Source organism: Acanthaster planci, linkage group LG01 (assembly GCF_054643075.1).
Source record: "Acanthaster planci isolate LZ-2023a linkage group LG01, COTS_SCS, whole genome shotgun sequence".
Taxonomy (NCBI): Eukaryota; Metazoa; Echinodermata; class Asteroidea; order Valvatida; family Acanthasteridae; genus Acanthaster; species Acanthaster planci.
The window spans coordinates 16,823,092-16,840,346 of NC_141777.1; the positions used below are offsets into that span (position 1 = coordinate 16,823,092).

A 17,255-nucleotide genomic window follows, 5' to 3' on the forward strand; every position below is an offset into this window, starting at 1 on the left:
AAAAAATTAATATAACCTTTTTAAGCAAAATAAAAACAAAACAAAACATGGATTTCACTGGCATACTTCTGGTCCATCTGGCCTATCAATAAACTTTCTCGAAAAATTATCAAGTGTCATACTTTTTCCAGTTTTGAAATTTTATTTACATAAAGAAAACTTCAAGACATCACAAAATTGGAAGAAAAGTCACATCCCTTTGAGAAAGCACCATAAATTTCTTAGTTTTAAACTATGTATCAGCCTTTTCAATTTTTATGCTATTCATACAAAGAAACTCTTGTTTAATTACTGATTTTTAGTCTTGTATGTTCCTTTACACGTTGTATTGACACTAACCTTCCAGTTTATAAATGCAGTTATCCTCAAGAGCAAGTTCCTCCAGTTGAATGCATTCATCCAAACCTTCTATCTTCGTTAGGTCATTATCACTGAAAGAAGCCCATCGAAGATTCACTAGTCTCTCCAAATTGGACAATTTACTTATATGCTGGCCATCCAAATTAAGGGTGGTTACCTGTAGTAGCAAAGCATGAAAAGACTCATGAACTACTCACTGCTGCGTGAAAGAACCAGAAGTAGAAATGTGCCCAATGTTCAATGCTTTGGGGGCTGCAGTGTTAAGACTGCATACAATGGTGAACTTTTTATTATGTTTTCTGTTCAATGTCTGTGGCACAAGGAAAAAGGACTTTAGTTTGTGTCATTTATGCATGCTAATTCCTTGCAAAATATCCTTCGCGTAACTGAGACCTGGTTAACATGTCATGGCAACTAATGTACTTTTGTCCAAGCCAATAGTGCTACTGTATGCTAATGTATGAAGGAATTGCCTTTTAGATCAAGGTTCCATTACATGTAGAGTAGCCCAAAATACAAGACTTAAAAAAATTAAATAAAGCAGCCTACAGCAAAATATGTCAAAACAACTAATAGATGGCGTAGTAAAATACTGTACAATAGTTTTCACTTCGTTGCTTAAACTCACCGCTATGCTTAGAGAAGTGCTTGAAAAAACAAAAACTGTTGCCACTTTTGAAAGACAACACAAATGTCACTTGATTTAAAAAAAAGAAAGAAAGAAGGTAAACTTTTAAAACCAGAAAAAAATTGATGGGGAAGTTATGGTATTAATTTTCCCCTACAGAACAAAGAAGAATAGTATTAAACAGTTTAACAAATTTTCACCATGTAATGAAACTTTTTCAAGAGCTTTCTGTATACTTTCTGCATGCATGTATTTATTTTTCTTAATTCTTTTGCTTATTTACAAGGCACATGCAAAGACAGATCCACAACCAAATTAGGGGGGAGGGGGGGTTCTTTTGGGCAAATAAGCCTTCACCGAGGTCAGCCTGTCTCCGTAAATTTGCAGTTCCACTACATGGAATTTGAACATGCTGAAATCCCACTCCTTGGCGCAAATATTCATGGATCCCCCAGACATCAACTCCTCTGCTAGGTGGTGTATCCAGGTCCTGTTTTCTTTGAAACCCCTTTTGGCTGTTTTGCATTATTTTTATTTGGAGGAGAGCGGTTGTATGTAATTGCATTGTTTTGTGAAGTTTTACTCTTATCTTTGCTCTAAAATGTATGTACACACACAACTGTGGGTAAGTGCAATTAAATCCCCCAAAGAACACAACTGCAATATGTGGTATTTATTTGCTTTTCTGTGAATCCTTGTTAAAATTGCTTATTTGATGATTTTTCTGTCTGACCTTAACTTTTCTTTGGCTCAGAGTTCCGTTTTTATTTCCTAGTTGCTGAATATCTCACTCTAATGTTTTTGGTGTATACAGTGTTTTTACCCTGTTCCTTTTTATACCTCCTTGTTTAGTCGAATAAAAATTATTACAGTTATACCTAGTAGAGAAAAATAGAGGAGCGAAATGTAGTCATTTAAAACAGGTTATAAAATTTAAAATTACCCAATCAAAGATTTTGGTCTCCCTCTTTAGAGTGTTAGGATGCGTAGCATAATCCTCATATTTACTTTATTATGAGGGTCAAGTCTAATTACAGCATATCAAGTTGTGCACAGTGTGGTTATCTCAGCTGCTAGTAATGTCATGGTTTTTATATTACAAGCATTGTGTGTTCTTAAACCATGTCCTAGGGTGTTTTTAACCAAAGAAAAAAACACTATTGTTTAAAATGCTTTAAATGACTGTTTTTTTCAAAGCCACTGTAATTGATATAGCACAAAATTGCCAAAATGTTAAAAAAGTAAAAAAACAAAAAAATACCTTACTGTACCAGTTGCCATCATTCTCACTTAATCTATCTGGCTTCTGACGACTTATCTGTGTCAAGAGTTGAGCACAGGATGCTAGGCTGAGACTTCTTGGCCTAATGGTATCAGTCCTCGTATGGGCAAGCAGAGATACTTGTGACACGCGAGACCCAGCAGCCATTCTCAAAGCTGCAGTAGCTTCACTTTCAGTGACTGCCTGTCCATCAAGCATGGATAAGGATTTGAGGCGTCCTATGGTACGTAGTCTAACACCATCAGGCTGAGGGGGGGGGGAAATAAGGTGTACATACTTTTTTTATCATTATCTTTTTACCATTTTACTATTAAAGACATGAAAAATTCTCACTCCAGGACCATTCCTCTGAAACTAAAATGTGAGATTTCAGTTGCTTGAAAGAAACTTAACATGTTGAAACTGTGACAAATAGCAGTAAAGCAAGTGGCTGATTAATGGGCTTCCAGCTCCTGGATTTCAGCTTTATCTATGCAGTTAAGACAGCTCTAATGTTACCTTTCCATGGAACAAATATCCCCGTTTCCAAAAAAATCACTGCATTCCATCCATTTTTGGAAAATTGAGCAAATTAAAGATATCTTGTACTTGAATAACTTCTCTTATGAATTCTCTTATGAAATGCAACTATGTTCCTGTACTGTACATACAAATTCAAAAAGCCAACATGGATATTCATTACAATGGAATATTCAATTTACTCTAGCATTTATTATACATGTATACTCACAGGATACTTGTTTATCTCCAATGAAATTGTGTGCTTTTAAATTTGATTATCACCTGTCAATGGTCAAACCAATACTTTCTATGATACAATTATTACTTCCCAGCCAATTTTCTCAAATGAAATGTTCGTCATTTGTAACTTGCTTTATTTCCTCTGAAAATTAATCAAAATAGTGCTCCTTTGGGGAATTATGGCAGTCCATGTCACTTTCTTTTTTGTGCACCAATTGTATCATTTGTTTTACCTATTATTCTTTGTTACAACAGTTAAAATCTTTGAATATTTTTCAGACGACTTAACATTATAAGCAAGAGTTAAGCAGTTCTAGTTTGGTTTTTGGCAACTGTCAATTCTAGGCAAAGTAATGAAAAGGAAAGGCGGCGAGAATTCAGGTTTTTATACCCGGCAAGATGTGGGAATGGAGGGGGTACCACTTGCGGGTCCAAACCCTAGACACTCTAGACTATTGTTACCTAACACATCCTCCTAGATGTCTGAAAAGAATTCCTGAGATTCTGGCCAAACAATGACCAGAACAAAGGGGCGGTATATCTCTGTCTCATATCTTGCTTCAAATGTGGGTTTCTTTTCTATATTGCAAAATTTACACTTTATTTCCTTCCCCACATTAAGTGTGGGTAAGGTCTACTAGAGAATACCTACCCAAACAGTCACTACATATGCAAATTTCCCATGCGCAACTTATTTATTCGCTGAAAAGATCTGATCACTGGTGGTGCACCCTTACCTCCCACAATGCAGCGCAGCCTTGCTGCCATGATCGTCCTTCTTTACGAAAGTGACTCAAAAAGGTCAGAGACAGAGCGGGGAGGATGGGCGGGAGAGGACTGTTTGGGTAGGTACTGGTATTCTCTGGTAGACCCACACTTAATGTGGGGAAGGAGTCTCTACCTACCCAAACAGTCACTACATATGTAGAGTAGCAGAGTAGGTGGGGGTTGGCGACGACACATCTAATGCTGAGAATACACTTTTACATATGAACAAGGAGGAATGTGAAAATTTCAGAAATGGTAAAGGAACTTCATAATGACTTGTTGTCCATCCTTCAGGATGTCCCTTGACCTCTGCGCTATGGACAGTAGGATTGTCCTGCCATGCCGGACATCCCTCAAGTTGCAGGAGGTAGAAAAAGACTTCCAACATGCAGTTTTACAAATGTTTGCAATGGAAACATCTCGAGAGTAAGACCAAGATGCAGATCCTGCTGTTATGCCATGAACCCTGTTGTAGTAATGACTATTTTCATCAGAGCTTAAAGGCCAGACTGGATTAGCAAATCTAATGGCCGAAGCCGTCCAACAGGCAATAGTGTACTGACACCGCTGGACGGTGTGGTCTCATGAAAGTGATAAGCGATGGGGTTAATATCGTCCCTTTCACGCTATCCTTTTACTCAGGTACCACTTCAGGAAATGAATAGGCCCCCAAGTTTATCCGCATCGTCTCCAGGATGTAAGGAGGTGGAGAGTGTAAAGATATTGGATGGACCAGGTGAGGGAGTCTGATCCTTCGTTAGGAAGCCGATCGAAGGAATGAGGTGAACACCATGTGGCTCCCAACATAGACGGCCTTCGGCAATGGGGAGAGCCTATAGTTTGCTGCCTCCTCAGGACTGAACCATTTTCAGGAGAAAGGCCAACCTGACATGGTGTGTGTAAGGCAGGCATTATTTAGGGTCCAAAGGAAGGACCAGAAAACATCTCGAGAATCTAGCTTAGGTCTTATGACCAGACCAATTTCCCAACAAGAGGTCACTGGATAAGCATATCATACAAAAGGTGATGGAATGCCATTCCAATTAACAAGGGCATTTAACCAATTTTGAAACCAACGTGTATGGCAGCTAGGGCCGACCTGTAGATACTTGTAGCTCCGAGTGAAAGAAGTTCATCAGGAAGTCTGTTCTAGCACCCACATGAGCGTTGGCTGGAGCCAAAGCCTGACTATCGACGCACACAACACAATGCTAAAATCTGCTGCCACGAATGTGAAAGGTGGGCAAATGATGTCCCATGCGGCCATGGCTGTAGCATTGCTAGAAAGTCTCGCTGAAGAGGAAGATCTCGGGAAGTTGATCGTTGTTCAAGGAAGCGAAGAGATTGTTGTAAGGCTGCTCTATCATCCCAGGGAGAGTGCGTCTGCCACTTCGTCATTGGACCCTGCCACATGGATCGTCTGCAGGTCAACTGCATGATCGCTTGACCTTTCCATTAATGTGGCTTTGGTTGGCAGTGTGAAAAAAATTTTTAACAAGGCGCAAGAAAGCTGCAAGGCATACTCAAAGATGGAGATGTAATTATCATTCAGAGTCTCTAGCATGACTGTGGTGAAGTCTGGGCGGAAAGGAGAACTCTCTTTTCCCATCAAAGGAATTTACCTCGATAAGAGGGGAAGAAATGAAATAGGTCAGAGACCGAGACAAAGATTTCATGTAACCTAGATAACGTTGGTGTCAGTCTTTATCAAGCAAGGAGTTCTTAACAAAAGGCTTGCTTAGTCAAAGGCATAAGTTGTCTTTAGCAGCAGTGTATAACACCTGAATATGCAGAAGTTTGTCGAGGATGTTTATGTCAAATTGAAGGTAAGCCGTGTTCCATACCCAGCCTGGCCACCGGCGTCCCGACTGCAATGTAAAACTTCGATCATTTTCACACATGAGTGAAAAATAAATGGTCGGCATAGGGGAGTGAGGTCGCATTATGTTTGCAGTTGCAAATCAACCAAGATTCACCACAGCATGCATTTGAGATCAATCCTGAGCAGTAGCTTCACAACTTTTAGGATAAACTAAATATCATTTTTGGAAGTCAAGATTTAATAAAAAACAAAAATAATTAATGGAAACATTTCTAGAAACCTCAAACGTGAATTCAGCAAATCATAGTGCCACAAGAGGGTGCACTTCAGTTAGACAAGAGAGGGAGCTATTCAACCTGGTAACGAAATGTTTGGCTGTTAATTTTGCTATACTGAACAAACGCTGTACCAAACATTTAGCGTGGTCCCCGTGGTGTTTGTGATAGTGGCGTTCCACTGTACATGTATTTCTTTCAAAAAAAAGAATAGGGTCTGACAGAATTCTCTCTCTTCATTTCGATCACGCTGCTGAGCGTTACTAAATATCGGAAGAGAAAGCCTGCAAAATTATCGCAACAAAATAGGTGACTCCCAGCTGGCCTACTTTTGATAGACCTCGCAAAAGTGACAGTAAACAGATTGGACACCCCCACTTTGAAGTTAACACACATTTGGACAGTTGCATTATGGCAGGGCCGCACGGCAGAATCTGTGCTCATGTGGGGCCACCCAACTGGCGGCCACAAAATGGTCATTCTGCTGATCACAGGATTGTACGTCATGAGATGCAGTGGGAATAGATTCACAAAATTTCTCCCGCAGGGCCCCTTGGGGACACCCTGGATTGTGTGTGTAAAAATCTCAATGGCTTGAAGGACGTTAGGTTCAGATGTCTGGGGATGCAGACTGGATGGTAGCCAGAGTAGCTCCAGAAGACTGTGACGGAGACTCGGGATTGGGTCCGCGTCCGATGGCGTATTCACTGGGGCAACGATCCGGGAAGTTGGCCCGGAAAGTGCTACCGTGGGGATTACATCTGGATGGCCACGCCATAGATATGTCGGAGGGTAACTACATGTAGGATGCATTTGCATGTAACGGCCACCTGGAAATGGGGCAGTGGCTCATGTTCATTGAGGAGGGCACCCGAAAGACTCTCACAATACATGTACAATCGAAGACAGACAGGACGAGCATTTTAAATACTTATAATTTATAATACAAGGTCATATTTATGACAAAAAATTCTGGGTTTTTTTTCATTTATTTTCCATAACTGATAACAAAAGGAATTTGTAAAGTTCCAAGGACCCTGTTATAACAGTGTTCAACAGTATTTTCAAGATGCAAGGGCAAAACCTGTTATATAAATTAGTGTTCAACAGTGTCAAACTGTGTTTAACAGAGTAATTGTCTCCAAGACGTTTTGCTTGAAGGCTCTAGATAAAGGGAAGGCGACAAGGAGACGTTGTCTGGGGCCACTCTGGTCTTACAAAGGGGAGCGGTCCGCTAAGGCGAACAGCCTACTTCACAAATGGGAGCCCCGTACCAAGAGTATCTCAAGACGTGGGGTGGTCAGTTCATTAAATTTGCGAATCCGGCTTTAAGAAATGTTGCAAGCTATTTATCATCAGAATGGCCTTTAGTTCAGTGCTAACTTCATCTTTATGGGTTTCACATTCTTGTAGAAACCCTGGTTGAAGGAATATTGTGATTTTTTTTACAGGAAGAGAGGAAATCAATGAACATTCACTGCTCAAAAATGATGCCTTCAATAATTTGAACTTTTTAAACTATCTAAAAAATAAGCACCACATTAAACAGGACCACCTTTTTTCAACACTGATGTTCTTTTCATACTAATTCTTCAAGTGATACATAAATGAAAAGTTGAAGCTAAAGAAAAGTGAGAAATAAACAATGCAGAAACAAATTTTTCATGTCTTTGTCCATAACATTACCCAAGCTCACATAAAAAAGCAAAAACAATAAACCAGAACTGCAGGGCAGTCAACGCAAATTGCTTTAATAATAATGCAAGTTAATTCTTTTTAGCTTATTACAAAAAGAAGGAATGTGTTCCATTAGACTGCTGGAATTTTTGCAGATTTATCATGGTAATGCTTAAAAATTCCTTTCATCAAGTGAGTCTTGTTATTAAGGTACGTACCTTTTGCCATTTGTTATATCTCAGGTCGAGGCAGGTTAAACCTGTTGCATGTTTCCTTAAAATTGACAAGTCATCTTTCATGTTTGTCAGCTCATTCCAGCTAATGTCCAGGCACTTCAATTTACTCATACCCTGAAATGTACATAAAGGTGACCAAAGTCAGTTGATGCAAAATGGAATTTAATTGGATCTTCCACACTTAGAGACAATTATGAAGCATTTTGAAACATCAAATTATAGAATAGAATTACCTTCCTTACCTGATAAGTTTTTAAAAAGGCAAGATACAGCAGCCCACTTTAGATAAAGAACCTAATGCCCCAAATAGTGTCCTTTAAAAACTTTTTTACAGTATTTTTTACTGCAACCTCCCATTTGTTCAACATTCAAGGATGTACCTGCAAAGTGGTATTGACTACCACAACAGGCCATGCACAGTGACCAAGTTCAACATACAGTGATTAAACATGAGCCAGAGTTAAGTCAAGGTGTACTTGATATTTTACCCCAGCTGATGTGCCAATGCACACAGATAGCCAGATCATATTTACGCATCCTGACACAAGGGTGTTTAAGCACAGAGGTTTAACGTTCCATGATTTTTCAAGGTTTAGACCTTTAATTGCACAAATCAAGGATCAGGAAGCCTCAGTACCACCTTCCTATACCAATCAAATGAAAGATGAATACATACCAACAGCACCAATCATAAAACTAGAAGTCTGTGTCTGTTCGAGAACAGAGCATAGGGCTTTCAGCATTCCAATGGTTATGAGGAAAAAATCATCTTAGATTCCATCCAACCATTGTGGCTTTAAATTGCGCGTTACAAAGCATATTGGTCTAAACTCCTCGATCTGTGTTGCTGACATTAGCGGCAAATGACAATAAAGTATTTTGAGACTTGAAAAACAGTTCTCTACTCGCACCACCAGTCAACTGACAAATAAACTGAACAATCGGTCATGTTCTTACATCCTCTCATACTCCATTTCTCGGACATGAAAAGGCCAGATTTTTTACATACTTCAACCAGGAGTTATTGCAAGTCACCAGTGACAAAGTGTCACTGAATGGGAAAATACCATCATCTTTTCACACTAGTGCATAAATAGTGACATTTCAGGCACATCTGATGTAATGGTTAAGAGTTCAGTCAATAACTCGATTTTCCCAATAGACGGCAACACTATTTTTGCCCCTTTGAGTTGAGTGTGAAAGATGGAATAGCCACCAATTTACCAATCGGAGAGAAGAATCAAGAATCAGTGACGTCATCTTGACCGCAAAAATTTTGTGTGAAACATTTCACAACCCAAAGTTCTAAATATTTCTGTTTTATAAATCTTAAGCATGTCATGCATGTTGATGAGTTAAGTACTATTCGTGTGCCTGCGAGCTGCCATATAGGCCTAGTTTCAATTTAAAATCTATTTGGTCTTTTCTTTTCTTCTATAAAGGTTCAAAATAAACCCTTTTAAAAATGTACCGCAAAGAATAAAGATGTTTTGCAACACTACCTGACTACATGAGGAAGGTCAAGGAAACATGGAAATATGCCATGATAGGCAGCTCATTTGGTCACATGTAACCTTATACATGTATACATAGCTGTTTGACATCCACACTCATGCTCAAATGTTGTGTTACTGTCCCGGGCCTTTTAGAATTTAGTATTTCACTATATTAACACGAATTTACAGGAGTGTATATAGGACATGACTGAAAAAAGAATTAGGTGTGATATTTCACCCGGGTGGATAAGTATTTCGCCTGGGCAGATTACGATTTCACCTGAGTGGATTAGTATTTCGCCCGGGCGGATTACTACATGTATTTCGCCCGGGTGAAATTGTGATCCACCTGGGGAGTGATGTAGATTTGTGTGTCAGAATGTGGGGTGATTTCCGGGGGGGGGGTTGACTCAGATGGACTGTTCCGACATTTTTGTGCAAGTAGTGTGGAGGGAGAGTTCCAGATCACCTTTTCATTTTCCCCTGGGTACCTACCTGACCCTAAAAGTAAACTTTTTTACCGAACCCCCAACGCCCCCAATGACCCGATAGTATCTCTCACGAAACTCCACAACGTCAACCTTTGATTTTGGTGGTTAAAAAAAACTAAAAAATATCATCAAACCTTATATCAAAGTCACCAAACCAAAAACCGAAAACGCCAGACCAAAAGCAAAACTCTAAAACCGACGTCAATCATAAGCAGTGTTTTGTTACTTTTGTAAAAAAAAAATTGAATCACAGAATGTGACAGATGCCGTTGATGCCATTTATTGCCAATACTGCAATCATATCGACAGATGTGTTGCATGTAATAAATGCAACCATTACAAAAATTGTAAGGTTTCTAAATATTGTAATAAATTTTAAAAACATACACATATGCAACAAATGTCATGGTTGCATTAACTGCAGACATTGTAACAAATCTACCGATTTAGGTCAATTGCATCGATGGCTATTACTGCACCGATTGCAAGCACTGCAGTGATTGCAAAATCTGTTTAAGATGTGACAGATGTTGTAGTTGTGATGGATGTGTTGATTGCAAAGAATTTATCAATTGCGAAGAATGTGTTAATTGCAAATATTGCATCAACTGCAAAAATTGATATGATAAATCATTTGTAGTATTTATATACGACAGTAACAGTGAATATGGTTGCTATAAAAGCATGAGATTTAGGAAAAAAGCTGAGCCTGATCTCGACTTTGAATCTGACTCGTGATAGCAGAATCCACGGTAAAAAAGGGTGAAAAACAAATACAACATTATTGATCCATTTTTTAGAACCATGACAACAAAGAAAAGTGCCTGTTGATCATGATACCAAAACAATCTGCTATGGGGTAAATCCAGTCTATAAATTTGGAGCTAAAGAAAAAATCCCCCAAATATCATTGGACATCAAATCTGCTATCATTTTCAAGAGCCTACGATGGATATACTCAACCACATAAATGTTGCAGCTTACAAATACATCAGCACGCTCATGACTAAAAAGTCTCAAAATTCCACCAAATACGATCAACGCTTACATAGCCAGATGTGAAATAGATGACTTAGAAAAGGTTGAATTTGTGGTTAAACCGCCTTACACAAAAAAATGCATGTATGTCAAGTTACATATCACGACCACGTTGTTTGACCATTGTAAAAATCTAATATCGCAAGATCGACTTGAATAATATATTGGTTTATTTGTCCCAAAGATGTCTATTACGGCACACATGGATCTTTGTCTTGCGGCACCAGCATTAGATATAAAGTCGAAAAAGCTATTTTAAAGATTAACAATGTCAATGTAACTTGGGATAAAACAGCATTGCAATCGTTACTAGGATTTGACAGTGATAGCAACGACTCAAGAGTAAATAACACAAAGTATATTAAAGATCTCCATTAGATTTGATTGTAAGCTCATGTTTATAAGCCCCGTTATCCTTGCGATTGTGGATTTAGTTTTATACCAGGAAACCTACCGGAAAAAAGTCTATTCTGTAGCTCAACCGAGGTCAGCTTATTGACGGAAGTGATCATACTTTCGGTTCTATTCAGGTATTCACGGTGTCGTAAAATAAGTTGAGTCTGCCACCTTTAGACACAAACTGCTATATATTACCAGACGGGGTTGATACGTTAGCTTATGGGCACTATAAATTGAGGATTAGAGGATTTAAAACAACTGATCTCGATCGAGCTAAGCAATCTGTCAAGCTGAAAACAAAAGAACAACGCGAATCGTTTATCTATCACTGGGTGAACAACTCAAATTTTAAAGACAAAGAGAAAGCCCTTAATTCAGTTTTTGCACAGTTAAGACTCGGGCCGTAATTTGGTATCCTCGGGTAAGACTTGCAGTTCTTCTTTGACGAAACTCCTATTTGGCCCGTATAATAAATAATATAAAGTGGGACCCGTCTTTACCCTCCTGCCATTGACTCGTTTAAATTGACTGGTGCACTTCGTGATAAATGTCCACTGACCAGACCGAATCTGTTGCCCTTTTGACGGTGCCGCTCTCTTGCTCGCCCGGTTAATATAAATACCGAACGACCGCATCTGGAGGAAATTCTCTTTGGCTCGCTTTTTGAGGTGCAATAGGTGTTTGCTTCACTCGGTCTAATTTGATAGCTTCGACAGGAACAGCATCAATTAAACATGTTTTTTCCTCGTTTAACGATTTCAGGACCTGGGCCAAACGTTCTACCCATTCCACGTTTCGCTCACCCACGTTTAACATTTCTTGAGCATATTGATGACCAAATAACCTTTCAGCTAAAGTACGGTTAAACCTTTCCACGATCCCCTGCGACCTATGAATACCCAGCTCCCCCACTTGAATTTCTACCCCATGATTAGTCATTAACTTTTTAAACTTGCCTCTAAATTCAGATCCCGAGTCTACCATTATAATTTTAGGCCAAGTCAAGGGCAATCTTTTATAAATTTGTTTCACGGCTTCAGACGTTTGCTCGGCAGTTTTACTGGTCAATGGTTCTGCTTCTTTATAATACGAACCGACGTCTACTACAGTCAAAGCGTATTTAAACGTTTTTCTTTCAACACGATCCCAGGGTAAATATAATATATCTATTTGATGCGCGTAATTAGGTTCGACCGACTCTGATTGCAAAGTAATTGGTCTCGGTAAGTATGCAGGTGCGGATAAATATATTTGCCAAATAGCCTGCTTTTTTAGCCAGTTCTTAATAACTGATTTGTCCGCACTGGTCTTTTCGTGTAGATGATCTACGGCGCTTTCTCACTTCCAATAACCCTGTGGGCTAAAACACAGTTTTTAAAAGTTTCTTCCATTTTAAAATAAAGTTACGCAAATCGATAAGCTTAGAAACCGACTAAGACCGTGCACCCTAAAATCCACACAAACTCACGAACTTTTTGATCCTCGGAAGGGGCGTAGAAATCAGACAATTTAGGCTCTGGTGGTAACGACATTATATTTTTACCAGTCAATTCGCTATAAGCTCATAACGCTTTGTCCATGTTTACAAACGTTTGCTGACTCGCGCGTTCCTGTCGCATTCTTTCATTCAGAAAATCTAGAATGTGTACGCGGTTTTGTTCCCAGGATTCTTTCGCTGACGCCAATTGCTCTAACGCAAGGTCGTGACCCTTTCGTTCTTCGTCGACTTTACTTTTAGCTAGACTACCAAATGTGAACGCTAACGCATTCACGAAAGCTCCTCCAACCATCATTAAAGCACTAGCCATTTTTAAAATAAGTAAATTAAATGAATGGTGAAATTAAAAACCAACTGTCAGAAATTCAAGCTGACCTAAGCAACATTGAGCAGATGCTGGGTGACATGCGTGCAGATATCAATCCCATTGGCGATATGGTTTTAGAAATCCAGAGTGAAACGTTTAGAAAGCAAAGCCAACTAATGGAATACGAAGACCTATTTTTCGCAGCGGGTTTAACGTTAATTGCGTTTTCTTTCCTCTTTAAAATATTTCAGTAAAATAAAAATCGTACAATATAAAAGTAATATGTCCCATCGATACACGAAAAAACTAAACCCGAGTCGCATGCTCAAAGTTCCTCGCGTGATCAAAGGCGAAAGACGAGAGGTAACCATTACCCATAACCCGAATACAATAGCCGCGGGTCACATGTCAAACGTGAAATTCCCCGCTTTAGGCATGGACGACGTTATTGTACCCGGTACTGGCTTTTAAACTCGATCTAGACAGCGCATCCGACGACAACCGTACCATGTATAATAACGTGGTGAGAAACCTGGTTTCAGAAATCAACGTAAGCTTACAAGGCAATAAAATCGTAAGTTATCGAGATGCGGAGGTGTTTCATAATTCTAAGGACAATTGGCTACCTCTGTCGCAGACGAAAAATATAGCGTTTTTTGGTTTGGAGAAGGAAAACGTGGCCAAGATACGTTTGGGTGCTGGCAATAAAAACGAAGCCGCAAACAACGGTAAAGAAAAAGCAATTGCCAACACTTTCAAAAACAGATACGCGATTCCACTGGACACGCCGATGTTGACAGATCACGGGCCTTGCTATCCGTCGGGGTTTAAAGAGCCTTTGACGTATCAATTGACTTTTAACTGGCACGATAAAGTAGTGAACTCGTCAGACACAGCCGCAGAATATGTGATCTCAGACCTTACCCTAGAATGCGAAGTTGTCACTAACCGAGAACTGGCGGAAACATTGAGGAACAAGCACAAAGGGCTCGTTTTTTACCTATTTGACCGGATTCACTCATGGAAGAAGCAGGCGGTTAATAAATCAGACACATTATGGAACATCAGCATCGATCAAATGATCAAGAGCTTGAAAGGCGTTTTGATTTTGTTTAGAGACCCGGCTATTAAAACCCCCCAAAGATTTTACAATCCACATGTAACTAAAACAGTAGTCACGGTTGAAGGTAAGCCAAATCAATTGTACTCGCAGGGACTTTTTGAATATCAACATTGGAACGAAATAAGTAAGTACTTCGGCGATTCGGATACCGAGTCGGCAAGAGCGGTGGTGAAAGATTAAAACTTAATTGGGGTTGATATGGCTGACTATTTGAAAGATAAGTCCGGCTTGTGGCTCGATTTCAGAAGTTCCGACGATAACTCGGCTCATGGGTAAGGTAGACCTCTAGGCGCCGGTGGATATATATCGATTCAGATGGAATGACAGGTGAAAACCGTGGGACCTTTGACGATGTATGTATATTTAGTAATGGACGCTCAGTTAACGGTGGAAAATGGAAATTTTAAAAGTCTGGTGCATTAAGTTTGTTGAGTTTAAAATAAAATAAGTGAGAGAAACTAGATTAAGTCAGAGTTAAAATAAAATGAACCACATGTTTAAAAATCCGCATCGTGCTTTAATTATCGGTAAAACGGGTAGCGGAAAACAAATTGGTTATTGAGTCAAAAGTACAATTCAGTGCTCAAAGACTACCGCGAAAACACGGCATGGACGGCTTTCTTTCATTGTAAAGATCGAAATAGTTTTGATCAGTGTCTCAACGAAAACGATGTAATCCCAGACGAGAAACGAGAGGAAATTAAGAAACATTTATGAGACGTGAAGTTTAGTAAGCTGATACTTAAATACTGAACCACCTGTGAATTATTCTGTTCAATAAAAATGATAAAATGCATTAATACAATACTAATTTAAATGGAGAATGAAATTTGCCGTTGCTGCCATAAATTAAAAGGAATGGATTCCTTTAAACTTACAGACAGTGGTAAAATCTGTTCGGGATGTATCAGCTGTAATGCCACAGCATTAATTTCTAATAATTGGCCTAAATGCATTCATGGCTCAGGGATAAGTATTCACAAAACACGAAGATCTCAATGCATTGAATGTGAAGGTTCAGGCATTTGCCCTCATAAAAAACGGAGATTAGCGTGTAAGATTTGTAGCGACGCGATAAAAATTACGTTTAATTGTTGGTTGGGCATTTGCAAATTTCACGATAAAAAATATAATTTATTCAACCCTGAAAAATTCATTGATAGAGAGTTTCTACAGGAATTAGTCGACGACCATGAATTTTGTTATTACAACGACTGCAGCATAAAATTGCAACATATCCAGCCAAGAGACGATCAAGCGACACACAGATTTTGGGCACGTAAAATGGAATTGTGTATTAGCTTGCCGGAGATGCAACTCAATGCGCAAGTGTGATATGGTTCCCGAGTTAACAGACTTGTAAGCTAATGTTAGCTAGCTATAATTACTTATTTATTTGCTTTACTTTGCTTATAGCTAGGCTATCACAGCCTGGCTATAAGCGAATTTTATTTTAGTTATAACAAAATAACAGCAATGTTACAGTTAATTCAACTACTTATCCAATTAACTATAGAAGCTTATCTAACGTACAATACAATTGAGTACTTATGCCTAAAGCAAACGTCCAACAATTTTAAAACGTATATAATAAAATGGAAGACATTAAAAGTATCCTCCCCGATTCAAAAAACGAATCACCCATGGAATCAAAGACCGATTTCAAAGATAGACTCTGTTCAATCGTAGCCTCAGGTGAATCAAAGAAGTGCCTGGGAAAGGAGTACTCCATAAAAGACATCGAGTCGCTTAGCCCACAAGAACAAGAAAAATTAGTTAACCTATATGAAGTTGGATTCAGTAAGGAAATTGTTAATACGTTAGGTAACGCGATTCTAAGCTTATACGCTCGTCTTTTAGGAATTGCCACCCCCGTTGATATTTTAGGATTCAACGTCAATTTAGCGTCCGAAGACGCGCTGACAAAAGATTTCAATGACGACCTGATTATAAGTCAAACCATGGGGCACCTATTTAGTGAAATTTGTAATAAATACGGAGTCTATTTATCATCATTGGCAGCTGCGTTGATTACCACTAAACATTTAGAGTTCAACAAAAGTTCTCTTATATTAAAAGAGGATGTCAACAGAAGCGAACGAAGTGAGCCCAACGCCAGCAAACAGCCCTGTGAAGACGCAGGTGCAAACAGTGACTAAAGTCAAAAATCCGAGACGAGTCGAACAAGGTAAATATTAGCCGAGCAATTTAAAGATACTATATATTAAAAATGAATAACACTAAATCAATCAATGTAAACAGAATTGCCAATACGGTTTACCACGGCGCTGTAGTCTCAGCGATCTCCATAGGTTACGCTATGCTATCAAGTAAGTTATTTAAAATTAAAGCGCCCGATTTGAATAAATTATCTATCGAAGACGCGTTAAAATTGACCGCCCTGTCTAACGGTGCATTAGCTACCCAGGGTTGGTTTAGCTCAGACAAAGCCCATGTAAGTAGATCCCGCGTATTTACCGTTGGTCACGTGTAAATCGTGTGCATTATAATTTTTATTAGTGACAGGTACGTAACCGTTGTCATAATAATAAGCGGTACCTAATCCGTTTGACAATGTATCCCGAGTTTAATTATATATAACAGGTTTTGCCCTTACCCAACGTATATTAATAAGCACTGTATGCTCAGTGCTTGTCCGAGAGCTTGCGAAAAAAAAACCTCACTTGGACCGGCCAGCCGACTCCGGCAAGCTCGGTGGTCGAGTGGTTAAGACATCTGCACTAGTAAGCAGGAGGTTGTGGGTTCGAGTCCCACCCGAGTAAGCTTGTGAGGTTTTTTTTCGCAAGCTCTCGGACAAGCACTGAGCATACAGTGCTTATTAATATACGTTGGGTAAGGGCAAAACCTGTTATATATAATTAACATCTCCCCAACGCAAAAATACATCTTGAAAATATCGCGAGTTTGTTTATACGATTTATTTGGATCGACTCCATATAAATGACACATGTCTGTCAACTTCCGATGGTCGTAATTATTGTGTAACGCGTCAAATACGTCGTCGCTCGGAATGGGCATCACGCAGTTGTAAAATATTTTTCGTACGGTGTAATATACGTGACAATTAAATAAGGCCAAAACTTACAGATTAGG

The 17,255-nt window shown here is 39.1% G+C and overlaps 1 protein-coding gene across 11 annotated transcripts in view; it reads right to left on the bottom strand.

The window, feature by feature from the left end:
* The window catches only part of lrrc9 (leucine rich repeat containing 9), a 286,106-nt gene that overhangs the window by 74,561 nt on the left and 194,290 nt on the right, over positions 1-17,255 (bottom strand). For all 11 annotated transcript variants that reach the window (XM_087133796.1, XM_087133801.1, XM_087133790.1 and 8 more), the window contains 3 exons: positions 7,772-7,903; positions 2,250-2,516; positions 340-517 (listed from right to left, as the gene is read on the bottom strand). In XM_087133796.1, the coding sequence (XP_086989922.1) occupies positions 340-517; positions 2,250-2,516; positions 7,772-7,903 (577 nt within the window). The remainder of the gene's footprint in view (positions 1-339; positions 518-2,249; positions 2,517-7,771; positions 7,904-17,255) is intronic.